Genomic DNA, 18864 nt, shown 5'->3' with positions numbered 1-18864 from the left:
AACACGACAAAACAAATTTGTGAGAAATTTTTAAAAAAAAAATGTTAAAAAAAAAAAAAAATTGTCAATGACTGCGTGAGCTTTGGACTGTCTCTCTAACCTTGAATAACATAAACAAAGTTTTACTTTTTCATTAATTTATCATTGTTTTGTTTGTTTGTTTGTTTGTTTTTTTATCTTTATTTTCTTTTACTAAAATATATAATTATATATATCTATTGTTTTAGACTTGATTCAAATTTGAATTATTATCTCTCTTTTTGAAAAGTTAGTTATAGTTATTCAATTTTAAAGTTTTCTATTCATGTATATTTTAGTTTGAAAATTTAAAAAACAAAAAAGTTAAAAAAGAAAGAAAGAGAATAGAAAAGAATCTGGTTTGAAACCTGAAGTAAGAAAAATGACAGAAGTAACAGCAACAGAAAACAATAGTGGTAGCAATAGCGAACAACAACAACATTTGTTGGTTGTCGATCAAGATGATGAACAACAGAGTTTTATGAACAATTGCAAGATGCTCTCGAGTTCGAGTCGTGCCGCGCGAAAAGCGGCCGTCGACGAGTTGGTGCGTCAACCGCCAACCACCATCGACGGACTGGAATCACTGGTCGACGCATACTTTAATACACTGTTTGTCTATAGCGACTCCTACTCGATTCGCTTGGTCGCCAACTCGATGGTGGCGGCATTCGCGCGCGCGCCCGCCGACCTGCGTCTGGTGGCGGTCGAGCGCTTCATCCGCCGGCTCGCCGCCGCTGCCAAGCAGCTCCCGAAACCATCGAGCATGCCACGCTACGTACCGCACAACACTCTCGTGCAGTGGTCGCTCATCGTGTTGCGCGAGTGCGCCGACCAGCTCGCACAGGACGCGCCCGCCATGCTCACGCTCCTCCTCAACGCGCAGTGCTCGCTGCTCGCCGACATGACCGCCACTCAACTGGGATTCGCTCGTACACACTTTATCCGCGCATTCCAACTGGACCACGCCAAGCTGGCGAACCTCTACTTCTCGCAGATCAAGTCGAGCGAATCTTCGTCGACCCTATTCTTCTTTGGCTACCTGCTGTCGGTGTTCAGCGAGAAGCAGCTCCAAGAGCACAAAGACATCTTCCTCAACTACTACAACAAAGTAGTGTTAGCTTCCACACAGCCACTCTCGATCGACAAGCATCGTCTATTCATTCCAATCTTTAAACTTTTAGATCTTCAGGATTTCACAACTATTTTAATGCGTAAGTTTTTTTCAAAGTTTTTATATGGAATATTCATGATTCATGGACTGACAACAACAACAACTTACTTGTTATAACAATCAATTCTAGCAACTATATCAAGATTTATTAAAAGATCACAAGAAGATATTACACAGGTTTTGAATGTTATTCTTGAATATGTCAGTTTCGATTTGTCGACTTTGACAAAGACTCAGTTGATTCCAATGTTGATCCCAGTGTTCCAAGTGACAACAATCAATAAGAAACTAATTAAAAATGTATTCAACATTGTTACAATCAAAACAAAGGAAGCTAAAGTAATTCTATCTTCAATCGATGACATCGTCAAAGGATTTACCAGTATGTTCAAAACTAATAACAATTCTCATATCATTTGATATCAACTCAATATTAATCTTCTTCTTCCTCATATTATTATTATTTTATTATAGCACCAGGTAATCTTCATGTTAAATTAAACACAATCTATGCATTGAGTTCAATAATGGTTAATGGTTACGAATTAAATGAAAAGTTGGCAATTGTTAAGTCAATTCTTACTCCACTGACTGCTTATCTTGAAAAAGAATGTAGGTGTATAAATAACAAACAAACAACTAAATGACAACTTGACGATCGATATTAATACTACTTTTCCATACAATATTTATAGTTACAAAATTAAATAGAATTCAAGGTATAAAACTGATTGGCAGTTGTTTGAGTTTATCGGATCAATTGCTTTCGGATCAAATGGTCAAGTTTATAAATACTGTGATGAAGGCGGACGACGACCAGGTAAAGTCGAGATTTATTGTTGCGCTTTCGCGATCGTTCGGTGCCGACGTCGATTTCAAAAAGATGGAGAAGAAACTCACTCAGATCAATACATCGTTCTCCGAGTCGATCTTTGCCATTTTGAAACAGGTCAAGAATCCACAGACCTGCGAAACCGGCTCGACCACTGCCGCTCTCATCTATCTGCTTGCCATCATTCAGACACCGGGCTGTCCATTCGCCACCAAGCTCCAATCCGACAAGCTGCTGATGCCAATGCTCGTCGGAAACAGCGCGTTCCTCCATCAACCGACCTTCCTCAATAGAACTCAAAAGAGTGACCAGATCACCAAGCTCGTAGCCAGCGTCATCCAGTCACTCAAGTTGTTGAATGCCAAGGCCAACGATCGTACCGCCTACCAATCGATCGTTCAGCTCTTGCTCCACTCCCAATGGAAGACAAGACGTGCCGCCAAACAAGCAATTCATCAACTCTACCAACACAATCCAGAACTTTCCAACATCTTTTTTGCAGAGTTTTCAAAGTTGGTGGAATCCCATTCAAATATCAATAATAATAATAATAACAATAATAATAATAATAATAGTAATACACAATTGACCAATGATATTTATAGTTCAGCTTTGAAAGCTACATTATCAAGATCATCATTCGATGCCAAGAACTATCCTGCTTTGGCGCTGCTCGCCAATCATCCGCTGGTCGGTGGTTGCTGGGTGGATTGTCTCACTCTACTGGGAACAAGCACTCGTGAGTTGTTCGCCAGTCATTTGGATATGGCTCGTGACGTCGTACAGTATCTGTTTGCCCACGGTTTGAATAACCGTCGTTCCGTCCTCTACCAACAGGCTTTCCAAGCGGCAATGACTACGTTCTCGCGTGTCAAGTGTGCTCAGGTCGTGGAGAATGCTGTTCCACACTTTATTCGTGCATTGCAGTTGTCGACTATCAACGGTCTCACTCCACTCCAGCTGGCCATCCACGCTGCCGAGGAGGGTGTACTCTACCAGGAGAAACCACTCGTAGACGAGAAGGCGCTGGCCGAGCAGGAGCGTATCGCCTCTGAGATTCGTCGTGGAAAGACCGCCAAGAAGAAGACCGCCGAAGAGGAGAAAGCTGAGGAGTTGAAGCGTCGTGCCGAGGAGAAGAGAAAGAAGGAGAGTGGTGAAGACGAACGTCTCGAGAAGGAGAAACAACGTCAGATTGCCGAGCAGTCGGTCGTGCGTCGTGAAGTCACCACCACCATCAGAATCTTCCAGATTGCACTGGACGCCGTCACAACAATGGCAAAAGCATCGCCACTGTTTGCCGGTGAGTATCTCTCGATTCTCTACTTGCCAATCTTGGATCTCTTTAAGAATTCGATCGTTGGCGACTGGGCACAGACTACCTACCGCTCACTGACCATCTGTGTTCCAAGACGTATCAAACTGGAACAATACTACGCCATGATGGTTACCTACTTGATCAGCAACATCTACGCCACCCCGGTGTTGTCAGACATTGCGATTCTCTCTGGAATCCAAAAGGTGCTCGTCAACGTCAAGGAGCTCTCCAAGTCGGAGCCACTTCCAGCGTCGGCCTTCAACTTTTTCTGGCCAATCATCAAGAACGGACTGGAAAAGACCGTTTCCTACACCATCCAAGAGCTTTCAATGGAAATCATTGAGAGACACACTCTCCAAGGACAACCGTATCCACGTGGATCCATGATTGCCTCGCTCATTGTTGTGGTTGCCACCTCGACACGTCTCGAGACACAGGCACGTGCATCGATCTTCCAGATCATCAACGGTGTCGAAGAATCCGACATCAAAGAGCTCATGGAAGGATTGATCTCGCCACACCAACAGGTCCGATCGATCTGTCTGCAGGGTGTCGAAAAGATTCCGGCCATCTACCAGCCATCGTTCCAATGGGAGGACGACTACATCGGAAAGTTGTGGTTTGTCAAGCACGATCCAGAGTCATCGGTCGCTCAGCTTGCCGACAAGATCTGGGTAGCTACCAACCAACAGCCACCAGTCAACCGCTACCTTGAGATCCTCAACAAGTCGATCTACAGCGTTCACGACGAAGTGCGTAAGCTCAACATTGTCGCACTCACTGCCGCAGCCAAGCTGGACACTTCCTCCATTCGCACCTACGCTATTGAACCATTGATTAAAGCCTACGTCGATAATGTAGCTGTCGATATTAAGGATTCAAGAGAGATGATTCACAATCGTCGTTCTATCATTCGTGCACTCTCAGGTGTCGGTGCCGCCATCTCATCGCCAGAGGACGTCTCGCTGTTGTTCGAGTGGATTATCAACTCTGGACTCTACGATTCCAAGCCTGAGGTCGTTCAAGAGGTTATCCAAGCTGGAATGACCATTATTGCAGGTGTCGGTGACAAGTTCAGTTCGGAACTCTTGAAGATTTTCGAGGGATTCTTGTCGCGTCCAGACTCTGGAACCGGAGACGAAGACAGTATCCGTGCTTCCGTAGTCGTGCTGATGGGTGCACTCGCCAAGCACATGGACGACACCAATCCAAAGGTTGTCGTCATCTTGGACAAACTTATCCAAGCGCTGTCCACACCCTCAGAAGACGTACAACAAACCATCTCCAAGTGTCTCACTCAACTGTTGTCCCACTTCAAGAAGCAAGGTGAACGTATCATCCCGGTGTTGTTGAACAACATCAAGATGGGAGCAGACTATGCCGATCGTAAGGGTAATGCTTTCGGTTTGGCAGGTGCAATCAAAGGTCTTGGAATCTCATCATTGAAAGCCTACAACATCATGGCGACACTCACTGGATTCGTCGAGGACAAGAAGCATCCAATCTCACGTCAAGGTTCACTGTTTGCATTCGAATGTCTTTGCAATACTCTCGGTCGTGTATTCGAACCATACGTTATCCAAATTATTCCAAAGTTGCTCGTCTGCTTTGGTGACAGTAGCGCTGAGGTTCGTCTTGCCACCTCGGAGACTGCGCGTGCCATTATGTCGCAGCTCTCTGGACACGGTGTCAAGATTGTGTTGCCAGCACTCCTAAAGGCGTTGGACGACCGTCAGTGGCGTACCAAAGAAGGATCGATCGAGTTGCTCGGTGCCATGGCATTCTGCGCACCCAAGCAGTTGTCAGCATGTTTGCCAACCATCGTGCCAAAGCTCACCAACGTCCTCAACGACACTCACATCAAAGTACAAGAAGCAGCCAAAGAGGCACTCTCTCACATCGGTTCCGTCATTAGAAATCCAGAGATTCAAATCCATGTTCCACTGTTATTGAAAACCTACAACGACCCAGACCTCTACTCACGTGAACTTCTCGAGAATCTTCTCAATACCAACTATATCCATACTATCGATCCAGCTTCATTGTCGTTGATGATGCCAATTCTCGAGAGAACCTTGAAGGAGCGTAGCTCAGAGATCAAGAAAATGACTTGTCAGATCGTAGGTAATCTCTGCTCGTTGACCGATCCCAAGGAGTTGATTCCATATCTCGCCGTTCTCATGCCAACCCTCCAGAATGTATTGCTTGATCCAATTCCAGAGGTTCGTGCTATCTGTGCTAGAGCGCTCGGTTTGCTCGTTCGTGGAATGGGTGAGGAGAATTTCACTACTCTTGTGCCATGGTTGTTGGAGACTGTCAAGTCGGATGTCGGGCCAGTAGAACGTTCCGGTGCCGCTCAAGGTCTCTCCGAAGTACTTGCTTCCCTCGATATTTCGAGATTCAACAATCTCATTAATGAGCTTCTAACAATGGCTAACAGTCCACGTTCACACGTACGTGAGGGTGTCATGTCGATGTTTGTTTTCTCGCCAATCTCGTTCGGTGATTCCTTCCTTCCATACTTGCCACGTGTACTCCCACAGGTACTCAAGGGTTTGGCAGACGATTCCGATCCGGTTCGTGAGGTCTGTATGCGTTGTGGTCAATCGATTATCACTCAATTCGCTGTCACTGGTATTGAGGTCATTGTTCCATCGTTGGAGCGTGTACTCTTCCATGAGAACTGGCGTATTCGTTTGTCTTGTGTCCAATTGTTTGGTGATCTTTTGTTCAAGCTCGGTGGATCGAGTTTGGGTGATGTCCAATCGCAACTCGCCGAACAACAACAGCGTGAGCAACAACAGAAAGAACAACAGCAATCGACAGCCAAGATGTCAAAGAAAGAAAGAGCTGCCGCTGCCAAAGCAAGAGCTGCTTCCGGAGAGGACGGTGGCGACGACGAAGAGGAAACCAACGAATCACAAACCAAGAATGAGATCTACACATTGCTTGGAAAGGATCGTTTGGATCGTATCTTATCTTCGTTGTACATGATGCGTTTCGATAACAACATCTCTGTGCGTCAAAAGGTGTTGTTGATCTGGAAGTACGTTGTTGATAACACACCAAAGACATTGCGTGAGATTCTTCCAACTTTGATCGAGATGATCATCTCCTCGATTGGTTCATCCAACATTGACAAGAGACAAATCGCCGCTCGTACTCTTGGTGACGTTGTTTCCAAGCTTGGAGATCGTATTCTCCCAGAGATTCTCCCGATTTTGGAGCGTGGATTGCTCTCAAAGGAAGAGGAAACTCGTCAAGGTGTATGCATTGGTCTCACCGAAGTCATTTCCTCGGCTCGTACTCAACTCCAGCCATATCTCCCATCGGTTGTCCACTGTATCACCCGTGCGCTTTGCGATCCATTGATCGACGTGCGTGAAGCCGCTGCCAAGGCATTCGACCAACTTCACAACACCTTCTCTGCCAAGGCCAGCAATGAAATCTTGCCCTCCCTCATTGCCAAGCTCGACAGCGCCGATGCCAATCTCGCCAAGTACTCACTCGATGGTCTCCGTCAGATCGTCCTCATCAAGTCGTCGATTGTTCTTCCATTCATCGTTCCCAAGATGTTGTCGCGTCCCATCTCCACCTCCAACGCTCAGGCTTTGGCTTCGCTCTCGTCGGATGCCGGACACGGTTTGTACACTCATTTGCCAACTATGATCCCAGTGTTGATTGAGTCGTTCACCGCTTCTGACATTGCCAACTCCAAGGAGATCAAGGCAGCTGCCGTATCGATTTGCAAGTCTATCGACGACGAAGGTCTGGAGATTGTCATTCCATTGCTCATTGAGCAGACTGAAGCTGGATTGCCATCGATCCGCCTCGGTGCTTGTGAGTTGATCGGTGAGTTCTGTAGTGGAACCACTCTTGATTTCGAGGATTACATCGATGATTTGATTATTGCTTTGTTGAGATTGTTCAATGACTCTGACAAGTCAGTGTTGGTTGCCGCCAACCACGCACTCTTGGCCATCACCAAGACACTCAAGAAGGACAACCTCCGTTTCTTGCAATCCGTACAAAGGGGAGTCGAAGAGTTGGAGTCCGAGGTCGATCCAGTCACCAAAACCATTCCAGCATTCTGCATTCCAAAGGGTTTGGCATCGGTTCTCCCCATTCTCCTCAATGGTTTGCGTTACGGTACTGCCGACCAACGTGAGCTTGCCACCAACACTTTGCACACCGTCATCAGTCTCACTTCGCAAGACGGTGTCAAGGCATCGGCTATGGAGATGACCGGTCCACTCATTCTCACCATCGGTGACAAATTCCCACACGGTGTCAAGAGTGCCATCCTCCAGACCCTCTCGGCACTCATTGTCAAGTGTCCGACCTCAATGAAGATCTTCTTGCCACAACTCCAACCAACCTTTATCAAAGCTTTGGCCGATCCACACAAGAATGTTCGTAACCACGCCGCCAGTGCTCTCGGTTTGCTCATGACACTCAGTCCATCCGTCGACCAATTGGTCAACTCACTGATCCTCGGTATCTCAACGACCGACAGCACCTCACAGGAAGTCAAGCTCAAAGCATTGCAATCGATATTCGAGAAGAAACCAAAGATCGACCAAGCCAATCTCGACAAGACTCTCATTGCCATCTACGATTTCTTGTTCAGCCAGTCTGACGATCTCAAGCATCTCGCCGCTCAAGTTATTGGTGCCGCTTCCAAGTGTTTCACATCCACAGACTCACTCAACCAATTTATCAAGTCACAACTTCTCAGTCCATCTGGAACCGTCGTTGTCCGTTACGGTAAATCATTGACACTCGCCGAAGTCGTCAAGGTTTCCGGCTCGGAAATCACCTCGTCGCCAAACATCAATCAAATCATTTCGACTTGCCAAGTCGATCTCAAGGACGAGAAAGCACCAATCAGAGAATCCGCTGCACTCCTCGCCGAGTACATCTTGCGTGCTTCACCATCGCACGTCGCAGATCTCCTGCCAAATCTCAGTCAGTTGATTAGCGACCCAGCCTCAACAGTCGCCATCAACACACTCAATATCATTAAGCGATTCAGCAAGGCACATCCATCGGTCGTTCGTCAGTACCTCCACCTCATCGTTCCACCCACCATGATCAGACTGAAAGAAAGAACCAACCTCCCACTCAAACTCTCTTGCGAACGTACATTGGTACACGCACTCCAAATCTTTGAAGAATCAGCTGTCATGGACGACTATCTCAAGACAGTGACCGACACCACCCTCACCAACTCATTGTTAGATTATCACAAGAGAATCTTGATAAAGTTAGCTCCTGATTCAGAGAATGAATCTCAATATTAAAATATATAAATAAATATAAATTATAATTAAAATAACTATTCTTATTTATTATATTTTTTGTAAATAGTGAAATCAATCGACACTTCACCATTTGCATTGGAAATTTAGTTTTTGGGAATAGCATCATTCAATTTCCTTAAAAAGATATTATTGTTTTTTTTTTTTTGATTTTCATTTTTTATTAAAATCATTTTTTAAATGTTTATCTTCATATATACACCATTTTTGTTAATGTCTTTGTAAATAATATAAATATAAATATAAATAAATAGGATTATGGAATACAGATTATAAATATCATTATAATTTAAAGATATATATTTCAGTTAAAATATGACATTTCATGGGTACAATAAAGTTGACTCTGAAGATGTGTTTGGTATGTTTAGCTAGTTAGTATTCAAATTTGATTAATTAATGATTTCTAATTTGATAAATGATATAGATATAATTAGATCGATTAGAGGTATATATCATATTTAAGATTGTAGAGTATTATAGAATTTTAGTGATAATTAATATGATCAACTTTAGATCCAGAGCTACCTAATACTTTGGAAGAACTAAAGGTGGTCAGTGAAGAACTGATAGAAGTAGAGGATAACAATGATTGTTTGATTACGATATACTTTAAACCGACGGTTCCACACTGTCATCTTGCACCAACCATTGCACTGTGTATGCGACAAAAGATTGCACACTATCTACCGAAACCATCGAAATTGAATATCTATATAAAGCCAGGTACTCATCAAACTGAATTGGAAAGTATGTTTTTATACAACCATATCTCTTTATTCATTTTATACTAAACAACATAATAAATCGATATATATTTCGAAAACAATTTAGTTAATAAACAAATAAATGATAAAGAAAGATATATGGCTGCATTAGAAACACCTGCAATCATGGAACTAGTTGAGAAATGTATAAGTGAAGATGATTATTAAGATATAGTTAATCAATTAGACGAACAAACAATTCCACATAATGTCGATATTTTTATCATTACTTTCAAACTAAAATCAATCGACGTAATATAAATCTTGTAAATAATAAAATTAATATTCAGCAGCCATGCTTTAATCAATTTTAACAATAAGTTTATAATTAATCTTTTAGTTTTATATTGTGTTGAAGGTAAATTAAAAAGTACAATTGTTTTCCATCCGGTTGGCCTGGAACAATGGTAGAGGAGATCGAGAGCCACTAGATAATTGACATTAGATCCCTGATCTTTAAGATAAGCGAAAGCATCATCACACTCTTTACTTTCATCTATGTAAATTTGCTAAGAGAGAAATGGATTTCCTTGGTCATGTAGTTGGTCGTAGTGTTATTAAACCAATGCATGACAAGATAAAATCTATATTAGCTTGGGAGAAACCCAAGATTCTAGAACCGAGGTCAGATCTTTTATTGGGCTTGATGGTTATTATCGACGTTTTATTAAGAATGTGTCATCTATTGAAATTCCTTTATTAAATTTAATTAAAAGTAAAGAGTGTGATGATGCATTCGCTTATCTTAAAGAGCTGGAAGAAAGCTATAGATGTGCTCATTGAAATAGAATGTGAAAAAATGAGCCATACCAGATAATAATAATAATGCCTATCATTTCAATGTTTTCTTAATTCTTAAAATTTTGGAATGTCTAATAAAAAAAATTTTGATTATTAAAAAAGATATAAATTACAAATATTAACTTTTTGGCTCTTTTATGTTTATAACTTCTTTAATAATAAAGAAATATTTAACTATAATATTTATATTAGAGTACCAAATATATTTAAAAAAGAAGAAAAAAACAATTTGAATTTATTATTGTTTAAAAATAATATATATTTATAGATAATGATCAACAGTAATAGTTATTTGAGAGTAGTGTAGTATTATAATGAGATTTAAATTCATTTCCATCGATTTCATCTTGAATGAATTCACTTATTGTAGATTCACAAACATAACCATTATAGATGATACATTGTTGTCGCTTCGCAGAGTAGAGCAATATAATAGATTGACTATATAATTTTCCAACGATATCAAGTTGATCACATTGACAACCATCGAACTGACAACATTTCGCTCTGGCAACCACAAAGTTTGGAACATTCGAATACCTTGCTGATAATCTTTCAAATGTTGGAACATTAAATTTGTCATAATTATTCCATTGGTAGTGTATTTGAACAAGAACTGATTTATTACTGTTATAAACAACCTCTTGAGCATTTGACAATGTCAACTCTACAATGTTTACTGGAATACCTAAAATATTGAATATTTCCCTAATTAGATCATCAAACTCCTTATTTCTTTGATCTCTACTTTGGAATCTTAATCAAAGTTATTAAATTAGTAGTGGTAGGTTTTTAATCAAAAAGAATAATATTGTTCATATATACTTTATTGGTATTCCAGGTGCTCCATATTCATCGGATGCAAGAAGTATGATCGTTGATAGATTCTTTTCCAATGATACTTTCTCACAGAGTTTTATATTCTCTCGGCAATCGATTCCTCTTACAACAACCTCTGGGAATGGTATTAGTCTATCAACCAAATGATCACCATTGCTATCCCAATATAATCGCAAGATAACAGATTGATTCTTTGATTTTAAATCAAGAATTGATTGTTTATAGTTTGTTTCATTTAATAAAATGGGAGTATTACGTCCATGACAAAGTGAAATTGAAATGATGAAAAATATAGATAATGATATTAATCTTGTAATCTTTATTTTATTTATCATTTTTACACATAATAATGAATTTAATGCAAAAGAAAATTTTGAACAATAACTTGATTTAATTTTTGGAAGAGAAAAAAATTTAAAAAATTTAATTTGATATACTACCTAGGTTGTTACTTCTTAGGTAGAAACATTGGCATCTTGGGAAACAAGGTCCACTATACAATCAAAACAGTCATTCCTGGTCTATCTACAAAGCTTTCGGTAAAATGTCGAGTGTTTACGTTTTCTTTGGCTCCATAAAATCTAAATCACTTCCACAAACTCAGATCAGGACAGGTAAGTTACTATTATTAAAAATTTTATTAATTTCATTAAACTTAAAAATTTGTTTTTATCTACCATAGTAATTTTTGACTTTAACAAAATTTTTTTAGTCACATAAAAAGCATTTTCTCGCACTAATTTCACTTTTTGGTAAAAAAACCAATCATTCTTACAAAAAAAGGAATAAAAAATAAAAATTTAAAAAAAATCTTCCAAATAAATATTCATTCAGACTTATTTATGACTACTTGTAGTTTTAATTGAACTAAACTTTGGTTAATAAATATCAAAAATAAATACGAAAAAAAAATACAAAAAATAAAATAAAATAAAACACCAAACACCCACCCACTTATTTAAATTGTAGACTTGCAAAAAAAACAAAATAAGGATATATATTATTATATCATAGGTTAGGTTAGACAAACAGTCAATCATTGTGGAAGTTAGTAGTAAAGTAAAGTAAAGTAGTTTAGATGGTTGATCTGCAAGAACAAGCAAGCAAGTGAGTGATGGATTTATTTTGTCAGAAATGCTCTAAACCATTGGAATTGCATGAATCTCTATTGGAAATAGATCAATCGATATTCATTGATAAAGGTATGTTCATTTGATTGTTTGTTTGCGCCAACATTGTTGTTTGTTGTTATTAACTTTGTTTGCTTTCCTATTTATATATATATATATATATGTTGTTCATCAAAGATAATGAAGATATTTTAAGTTTAGTAAAGATATTACAAGAGAAACTGTTGGTTGCACCAACAACAGCAACAGGTGCTACAGGTTCATCTTCATCATCGACAACAACAACAACAACAACACAAAATCAAATATTGGCAAAGACAGAGTCATTAGCTTCTATTATGAGACAATCTTCTGCAGCATCTGGAAATAACAACAACAATAACAATAACATCCATAACAGTAGCAACACAATTAGTAACTCTTCCTCATCTAATCTATCGGCAACACTTAGTAGCTATCCATCTATATCACAGTCACACAACGATCGAGGTGGTCACCTAACAAAGTTCAAAACAGGTCTCTTTAGAAAGCGTGATCCACAACTCGCTAAATATCATCAACATCATCAAAGTCAACCTCAGTTACAACACCTAGTAAATAACCAACAACAACAAGCAGTACAACAACAGCAACAACAACCACAACAAGTAGGTCAGCAACAACCTATTGCCATTAATAATGATAATAACAATAACAACAATAGTAATAGTAGTAGTAGTGTAACAGGAACATCACCATCTTCATTCGGATCGTTATCACAACACAGAATGAGTGTTCCATCTTCTTTATCTTCTACTACTTCTTCATCGTCAACAATAACAACAGCAACAGCAACTACAATCAACAACAATAGTAATAGTAATAGTAACAATCATCATACGAGTCAAACTATTAACCCAAAGATGATGTCTATGATCGGTAGTTCTGCTAGTTCATCGTATGAAGGTGAACCGATTGCATTGATACAGTCTAACGAGAGAGAGAGAGAAAGAGAAAGAGATAGAAAGACATTGAAATCATCTAGCAGCACATCAAGACAATCACTAAAGAATAGCAGTAGCTCGGGTATGACATCACCCATACACAACAGTAGCAGTAGCATACCAAACAACAACAGAATCATTCATAGTCCACAACAAAAATCACTGTCAAAGCTGAAATACTTGCGATCCAACTCTAAATCTCAAAGTTTAGCATCGTTACCTAAATACCAATCAGCTATAGAACTATCAATGTCACCACCAGGATCCAATATACATCAACATCATTATCAACAAAGAATAATAAATAACAACAATAATAGTAATAATAGTAATAATAATAGTGGTGTAATGTCACCACCAATTCAACAACATTATATTACAACACCAAATACACCTTTACAACAACATCAATATAATAATAACAGTAACAATGGTAATAGCTCAATGACATTGTCAAGTAATGTTGTATCACCAATTGGTTCACCACCATTAATAAATAACAGTAATAATAGTAACAGTAATAATAATACTACAGGATCATTGAAATATCATCAAGCAACTTCACTATTTAGATTGATAACAGAGTTGATTAATACAGACTTTCCGATGTGTATGGAGTGTGCAAAGTTGACTACGGGCGAGTTGGAGCTGGAGACTAAGGAGATTGTCGACGAGATTGAAGCCTATCAGTGTACGTTGGATTCTCTGCATAGAGATAGCAGTGGCTACGATCTGGCTGCGTTGGACAAGCAGATTGCAAAGCTGGAGGAGGAGGAACGATTCTATTTCGGTGCGTTGGAGAGAACTCAGCGCGACCGTACCTACCTCTCGAACATCGCCAACGATCTGGCGCGTCGCAAAGAGCAACTCGACCTCCTGGAACAGCGCTACTGGAGCAGCTACTCGGAGCACCAACGCGATGCCAACCGTCTGATAGACGACCAGGCGTCGATTGTCACTCAGACTGGCGTCGCCATTGACAAGCTCCGACGACTCAAAGAAACAAACATCCTCAACGACGCATTCCACCTTTGGTACGACGGACATTTCGGTACTATCAATGGATTGCGTCTCGGTCGGCTGCAATCGCAACCGGTCGAGTGGAATGAAATCAATTCCGCTTGGGGACTGGCGATTTCGCTGTTGGACAACCTGGCGAAGCGCTTGAACTACAAATTCAAGCAGTTCAAACTGATACCGAATGGCTCGACTTCGAAAATCGAGGATATCGTGAACAAAGCGGTCTACGAGCTCTATGGTTCCAGCGATATTTCGTTGGGTCGGCTGTTTTGGTACGGTCGATTCGACAATGGAATGGTGTCGTTCCTGCAGTGTCTGAAGGAACTGACCGACCATGTGAAGACCGTTCACGATCCCGACTTTGAAGTGCCGTATACCATTGAGAATGGTTATATCAATAGGATGTTGATAAAGATGCAATTCACCGACGAGGATACCTGGACGAAAGCATTGAAATACATGCTGACCAACTTGAAATGGCTGTTGTCCTGGGTCGCAAAGAACGAATCGACTCAACCAATGAATATCAACATAAAAAGACCTGCATCATCGTCGTCGTCGAATGCAGCTGCCTCTAACAACTCACAATCTTCATCACCATCTTCATTAAATCAACAAAGTAATGTATCAACACCACCATCATCAATCAACAGCAACAACAATAACAATAACAATAACTTTACAAACAACAATAATAGTAATAACAATGATAATGTTTCAATTGATTCAATCAATAACAATAATAATAATAACTCACCAAAACAACCATCATCTATTCTATCAACTTAACAACCACATGGTAATATAAACAAATCTACTAAATTTGAAATAAAATAAAAATAAATATTTGTAATAATAAATTAATCAAGATTTAAAGTATTCCTAATTTAATTTTTTAGTTAAAACTCTCTTAAACTATTTGTATCTAATCTTGTTTATCTATGTTAAACTTTCCTTTCAAAATTATCAAGAATCTCACATCTCCTTCATTCTTTGAATTTTAAAATTTTTCAAGAGAGAAAACTTTTCTCTCATCTTTTATTAAAAAAATAAATTTAGAGGATGATATAATAGTGGAAGCAATGAAAAGATACTAATAATTTTTGTTTATTAATATATAGAATTTTGTTATTGAGACTAAGTTTGAGTTGAATATTTGTTATATTGCGAAGCTAATCTGGCGAATTCTTTTCCAATTGGAACTATTTTTTGTTTTATAATCAAAAAGAATATTTCCTTGTTGAAAAACTTGATCTCCTATATCTATTGAAAAAATGATGTTATTACTTATGATTTTAAAAATGAAAAGATATCAATCTATACATACCATTTTCATGAAAAAAAAGAATAGTTTTTCTTTTACCTCGAAAGAAGAAAAATGAAAAGAATAATTCTCTCCTTCTACCACTTGGTTGAAGAAAGGTGGATCGATAGCTCCAATTTCATTTCCCCTCATAAAGTCTTTTAGAGTGAAGGTAGAATATTTTTTTAATATATTTAAAATTAATAATTTATTATTAATATTTAAAGAACTATTTAAAAATCTAATCTCGAAATCTAAAGAATCTTCAAAATTGTTAGACATTGTATGAAATATTTAAATATTGTATTAGAGAAATTTCAATACTTACGGCTTGATTCATAGCATAACAATTTTATTTTAAAAATTTTTTCTAATACTAAAAACAATAGATAAACAGGTAAAAAAAACAACAAAATATTAGATTTTATTAAATCCATCTAATGATAATAAAATTTTAAAAATAATAATATTATTAATAATTTTAATAATAATAAATGCTATTGGTTTTTAAATAATGTTATTAGATATTATATTTCATCAGATTAAATAATAAATTAATAATTTTTAAATTAAATTAAAAATAAATATATATTTTTATTACATTTGGAATATTGAATAATGCTTTGCTTTGGTCAAAGAGTATATATTTGATTCTTCTTTAAAAACATCAGCAATACAATAATTTGAAATTTGATTGTTTGATTAGTGATGATTTTTAATCAAAAAGTAATAAAAGTTCTACTCTAATAGGATTCCAGGTGTTCCATATTCATCGGGTGCAAGAAGTACTCTTGATGTTATTTTCATAATAGAATGGGATAATTTCGATATCCAAAAGAAAATGAAATAGAAACGATGACAAATATCAATAATAATAAATTCGTAATGTTTATTGTCATTTAAATTTATATGTTGATTATATATAAAAAAAAAGGTAAAAAAGTTAAAAAGAAAAATAATAACTCTCTTTTTTTAAAGTTCTGTTTTTTTTTTTAATTTTGGTTAAAACAATTTAAATTGGCAATGATCATTATCTATTTTTCAAACTTGTAGATAGTTAGTTGGTGATAAAGAAATATTGTATTTGTTTATTTATTATTCGATTAGAATCATATAGAATAAATTTCAATGAAGATATTTCAATATTTATCATCACTATCTAGAAATGATTTAGAAGAATTATATAGTGATACATTTACATGTCAAGCTATATTACGGTAAGAAGATAGTTAGAATGACAATTGATTGAATAATAATGATCGTTATATAATAAATATATAGATATTAAAATAAATAAATAAATGATTAATAATCGTATTGATTCTTTTGACTATTTAGGTCATTACCACCAAGATGTAAACAATATATATTAAAGATGCTATTGATTGAGAGTATACAAGTAAACAATGTATCATCATGGACAGCGCAGTCAAACAAACAAACACATTTAGAATCATTGGAAAGACTAGAGGATCTAAAGATTCTAATTAAACAAGAGTTTGTTATCATCATCATATTATATCTTTAGCTAATCTTAAACTATCTTATAATAACAATATAACTAACGAACAAAACTAAACTAAACACTATATATAGTGATAAATATCATTTAAATAAAAGATTTCAATCGAATATAAAGGAATCTATAACGAATATGTAAGAATAAGAATACAAGATGTCTGGACATTAGTTTAATTAACTTTACTTTATATTAATCGCTCTATATTATGATTATTATTATTATTATAGGAAAAATGTAGTTGTATCAGCAGTTGAAAGAGTAGAACCTAACTTACAGATGAGTGTAGATCAATTAGATAGCTATTCAAAGAGTCAATGGGAGAAAGTACTCTATTTCTTATCGGACGACAGTGAAACACCACCTGAACTAATTGCTGATCTATTGGCACTATCAAATCTTACGAAATTGTAATTAGATAACAAATAACATTGTTTAGATAATAATATTATATTCACTAACATTATTACATTATTACATTATTACATTATTATATTAACTATTTAGGAATGATGGATCAATGGTGATTACAAGTGAAGGTTTTAAATTCCTTTTAAAAGATATTTATACACAAATATGGACATTGATTATTGTTTATTTAAATTCATTAGAGGTACATATATTACATTACATTTAAACAATGATATATCTTAATATTAATATTAATACATCATTTTAATATATATATATATAGACAAGAGGTAAATCAAGAAGAGATGCATTGGCATTCTTGTTTAAACTTAGTTTCTTATCACTTGGAAGTGCATACTATGTAAATGATCTAACAGAAGATGAAAAGAGTTTATTATTCGATCTAAGACAATTTGGATTAGTTTATATAAGATCTGTAAGTAAAAGTTATTATTTGTCTTCAAAGAATGATAGTTATTAATTAATGTTTAAATAATAATAATAATAATAATAATAATAATAATAATAATAATAATAATAATAATAATAATAATAATAATAATAATAATAATATGTAGGAGAAATCAGAGATATTCTATCCAACTAGATTAATTATATCTTTGACGACAGGTAAAACAGTGACTGTAATTAAAGATCTTGCAAAAGAGATGTCAAACACACAAAAGGAACAAGGTTATATTATATTGGAGACAAACTTTAGAATCTATGCATACACTGCATCGTCACTACAGATATCACTGCTGAGTCTGTTTGTAAAGATGCTCTACAGACTACCGAATCTATCAGTCGGTATCCTAACAAGAGAGAGTATAAGAACTGCTTTCTTACATGGTATCACTGCTGATCAAGTATGTAATATTTACTACTTTATTGTATTATTATTATTATTATTATTAATAATAATAATTTATGATTTATACTAATATAAATCATTAATTAATTAAATAGATTGTAGATTTCATTAAACAAAACGGACATCCAAATATGCTGAAGGTCGGTGCACCAGAGATTGTATTCGAACAGATTAGAATTTGGGAGAATGAAAGAAATAGAATTCTCTACAAGAAAGCAGTACTCTTTGATTCATTCCCAACACAGGAATCATTCAATATGACTCTACAGTATGCTAAAGATCTGTCATTCTACATGTGGGCATCGGAAGCCAAGAAAGTATTGGTTGTTAGTGACAATGGTTTCGATGCAATTAAAAACTATATAAGAAAGAACTTTGCATAATAATAAACAAACAATAATCAAAGAATCAAACAATAGATTAGTAGTTGTAGCAGAGGTAGAAGTAGTAATAAAATTACTTTTTTGTTTTTTTTTTTTAACATTTATTAATATTATTTACAAAAAAAGAATGGAATGTGTTATGTGTATCTATGTATTATTATATCTTTTGTTCT

At 36.6% G+C, this 18864-nt stretch overlaps 8 protein-coding genes across 8 annotated transcripts; 6 read left to right on the top strand and 2 right to left on the bottom strand.

Annotated features, from left to right (window-relative positions):
* Nucleotides 1-400: 400 nt before the first annotated feature.
* On the top strand, nt 401-8642 carry PPL_04494 (HEAT repeat-containing protein; the record flags this gene model as incomplete). The annotated part of the gene is made up of 4 exons (XM_020575396.1): nt 401-630; nt 1348-1574; nt 1667-1808; nt 2318-8642. The coding sequence occupies 4 exons, from the start codon at nt 401-403 to the stop codon at nt 8640-8642; spliced, it is 6924 nt and encodes a 2307-aa protein (XP_020434916.1).
* Nucleotides 8643-8975: 333 nt separating this feature from the next.
* Nucleotides 8976-9595, top strand: fam96A (DUF59 family protein; the record flags this gene model as incomplete). Its single annotated transcript, XM_020575395.1, has 4 exons — nt 8976-9021; nt 9088-9108; nt 9177-9410; nt 9519-9595. The coding sequence occupies 4 exons, from the start codon at nt 8976-8978 to the stop codon at nt 9593-9595; spliced, it is 378 nt and encodes a 125-aa protein (XP_020434915.1).
* Nucleotides 9596-9947: 352 nt separating this feature from the next.
* Nucleotides 9948-10210, top strand: PPL_04492 (uncharacterized protein; the record flags this gene model as incomplete). The annotated part of the gene is made up of 2 exons (XM_020575394.1): nt 9948-9994; nt 10021-10210. 2 exons carry the CDS (start codon nt 9948-9950, stop codon nt 10208-10210), a joined length of 237 nt encoding a protein of 78 aa, XP_020434914.1.
* Nucleotides 10211-10503: 293 nt separating this feature from the next.
* Nucleotides 10504-11403, bottom strand: PPL_04491 (uncharacterized protein; the record flags this gene model as incomplete). Its single annotated transcript, XM_020575393.1, has 2 exons — nt 10504-10984; nt 11054-11403. 2 exons carry the CDS (start codon nt 11401-11403, stop codon nt 10504-10506), a joined length of 831 nt encoding a protein of 276 aa, XP_020434913.1.
* Nucleotides 11404-11612: 209 nt separating this feature from the next.
* On the top strand, nt 11613-14566 carry PPL_04490 (uncharacterized protein; the record flags this gene model as incomplete). The annotated part of the gene is made up of 5 exons (XM_020575392.1): nt 11613-11682; nt 12247-12270; nt 12400-13263; nt 13393-13872; nt 14364-14566. The coding sequence occupies 5 exons, from the start codon at nt 11613-11615 to the stop codon at nt 14564-14566; spliced, it is 1641 nt and encodes a 546-aa protein (XP_020434912.1).
* Nucleotides 14567-14615: 49 nt separating this feature from the next.
* PPL_04489 (uncharacterized protein) lies at nt 14616-14990 on the top strand (the record flags this gene model as incomplete). The annotated part of the gene is made up of 1 exon (XM_020575391.1): nt 14616-14990. One exon carries the CDS (start codon nt 14616-14618, stop codon nt 14988-14990), a length of 375 nt encoding a protein of 124 aa, XP_020434911.1.
* Nucleotides 14991-15338: 348 nt separating this feature from the next.
* PPL_04488 (uncharacterized protein) lies at nt 15339-15786 on the bottom strand (the record flags this gene model as incomplete). Its single annotated transcript, XM_020575390.1, has 2 exons — nt 15339-15458; nt 15529-15786. The coding sequence occupies 2 exons, from the start codon at nt 15784-15786 to the stop codon at nt 15339-15341; spliced, it is 378 nt and encodes a 125-aa protein (XP_020434910.1).
* A 336-nt stretch (nt 15787-16122) lies between these two features.
* Nucleotides 16123-18691, top strand: gtf2h4 (general transcription and DNA repair factor IIH subunit TFB2; the record flags this gene model as incomplete). The annotated part of the gene is made up of 10 exons (XM_020575389.1): nt 16123-16143; nt 16241-16300; nt 16639-16721; nt 16843-17001; nt 17125-17160; nt 17254-17433; nt 17531-17636; nt 17718-17870; nt 18013-18303; nt 18404-18691. The coding sequence occupies 10 exons, from the start codon at nt 16123-16125 to the stop codon at nt 18689-18691; spliced, it is 1377 nt and encodes a 458-aa protein (XP_020434909.1).
* Nucleotides 18692-18864: the final 173 nt, after the last annotated feature.

The sequence above is a fragment of the Heterostelium album genome (genome assembly GCF_000004825.1).
Source record: "Heterostelium album PN500 unplaced genomic scaffold PPL_contig9, whole genome shotgun sequence".
Classification (NCBI taxonomy): Eukaryota; Evosea; class Eumycetozoa; order Acytosteliales; family Acytosteliaceae; genus Heterostelium; species Heterostelium album.
This window is presented reverse-complemented; position numbering and strand designations above follow the sequence as displayed.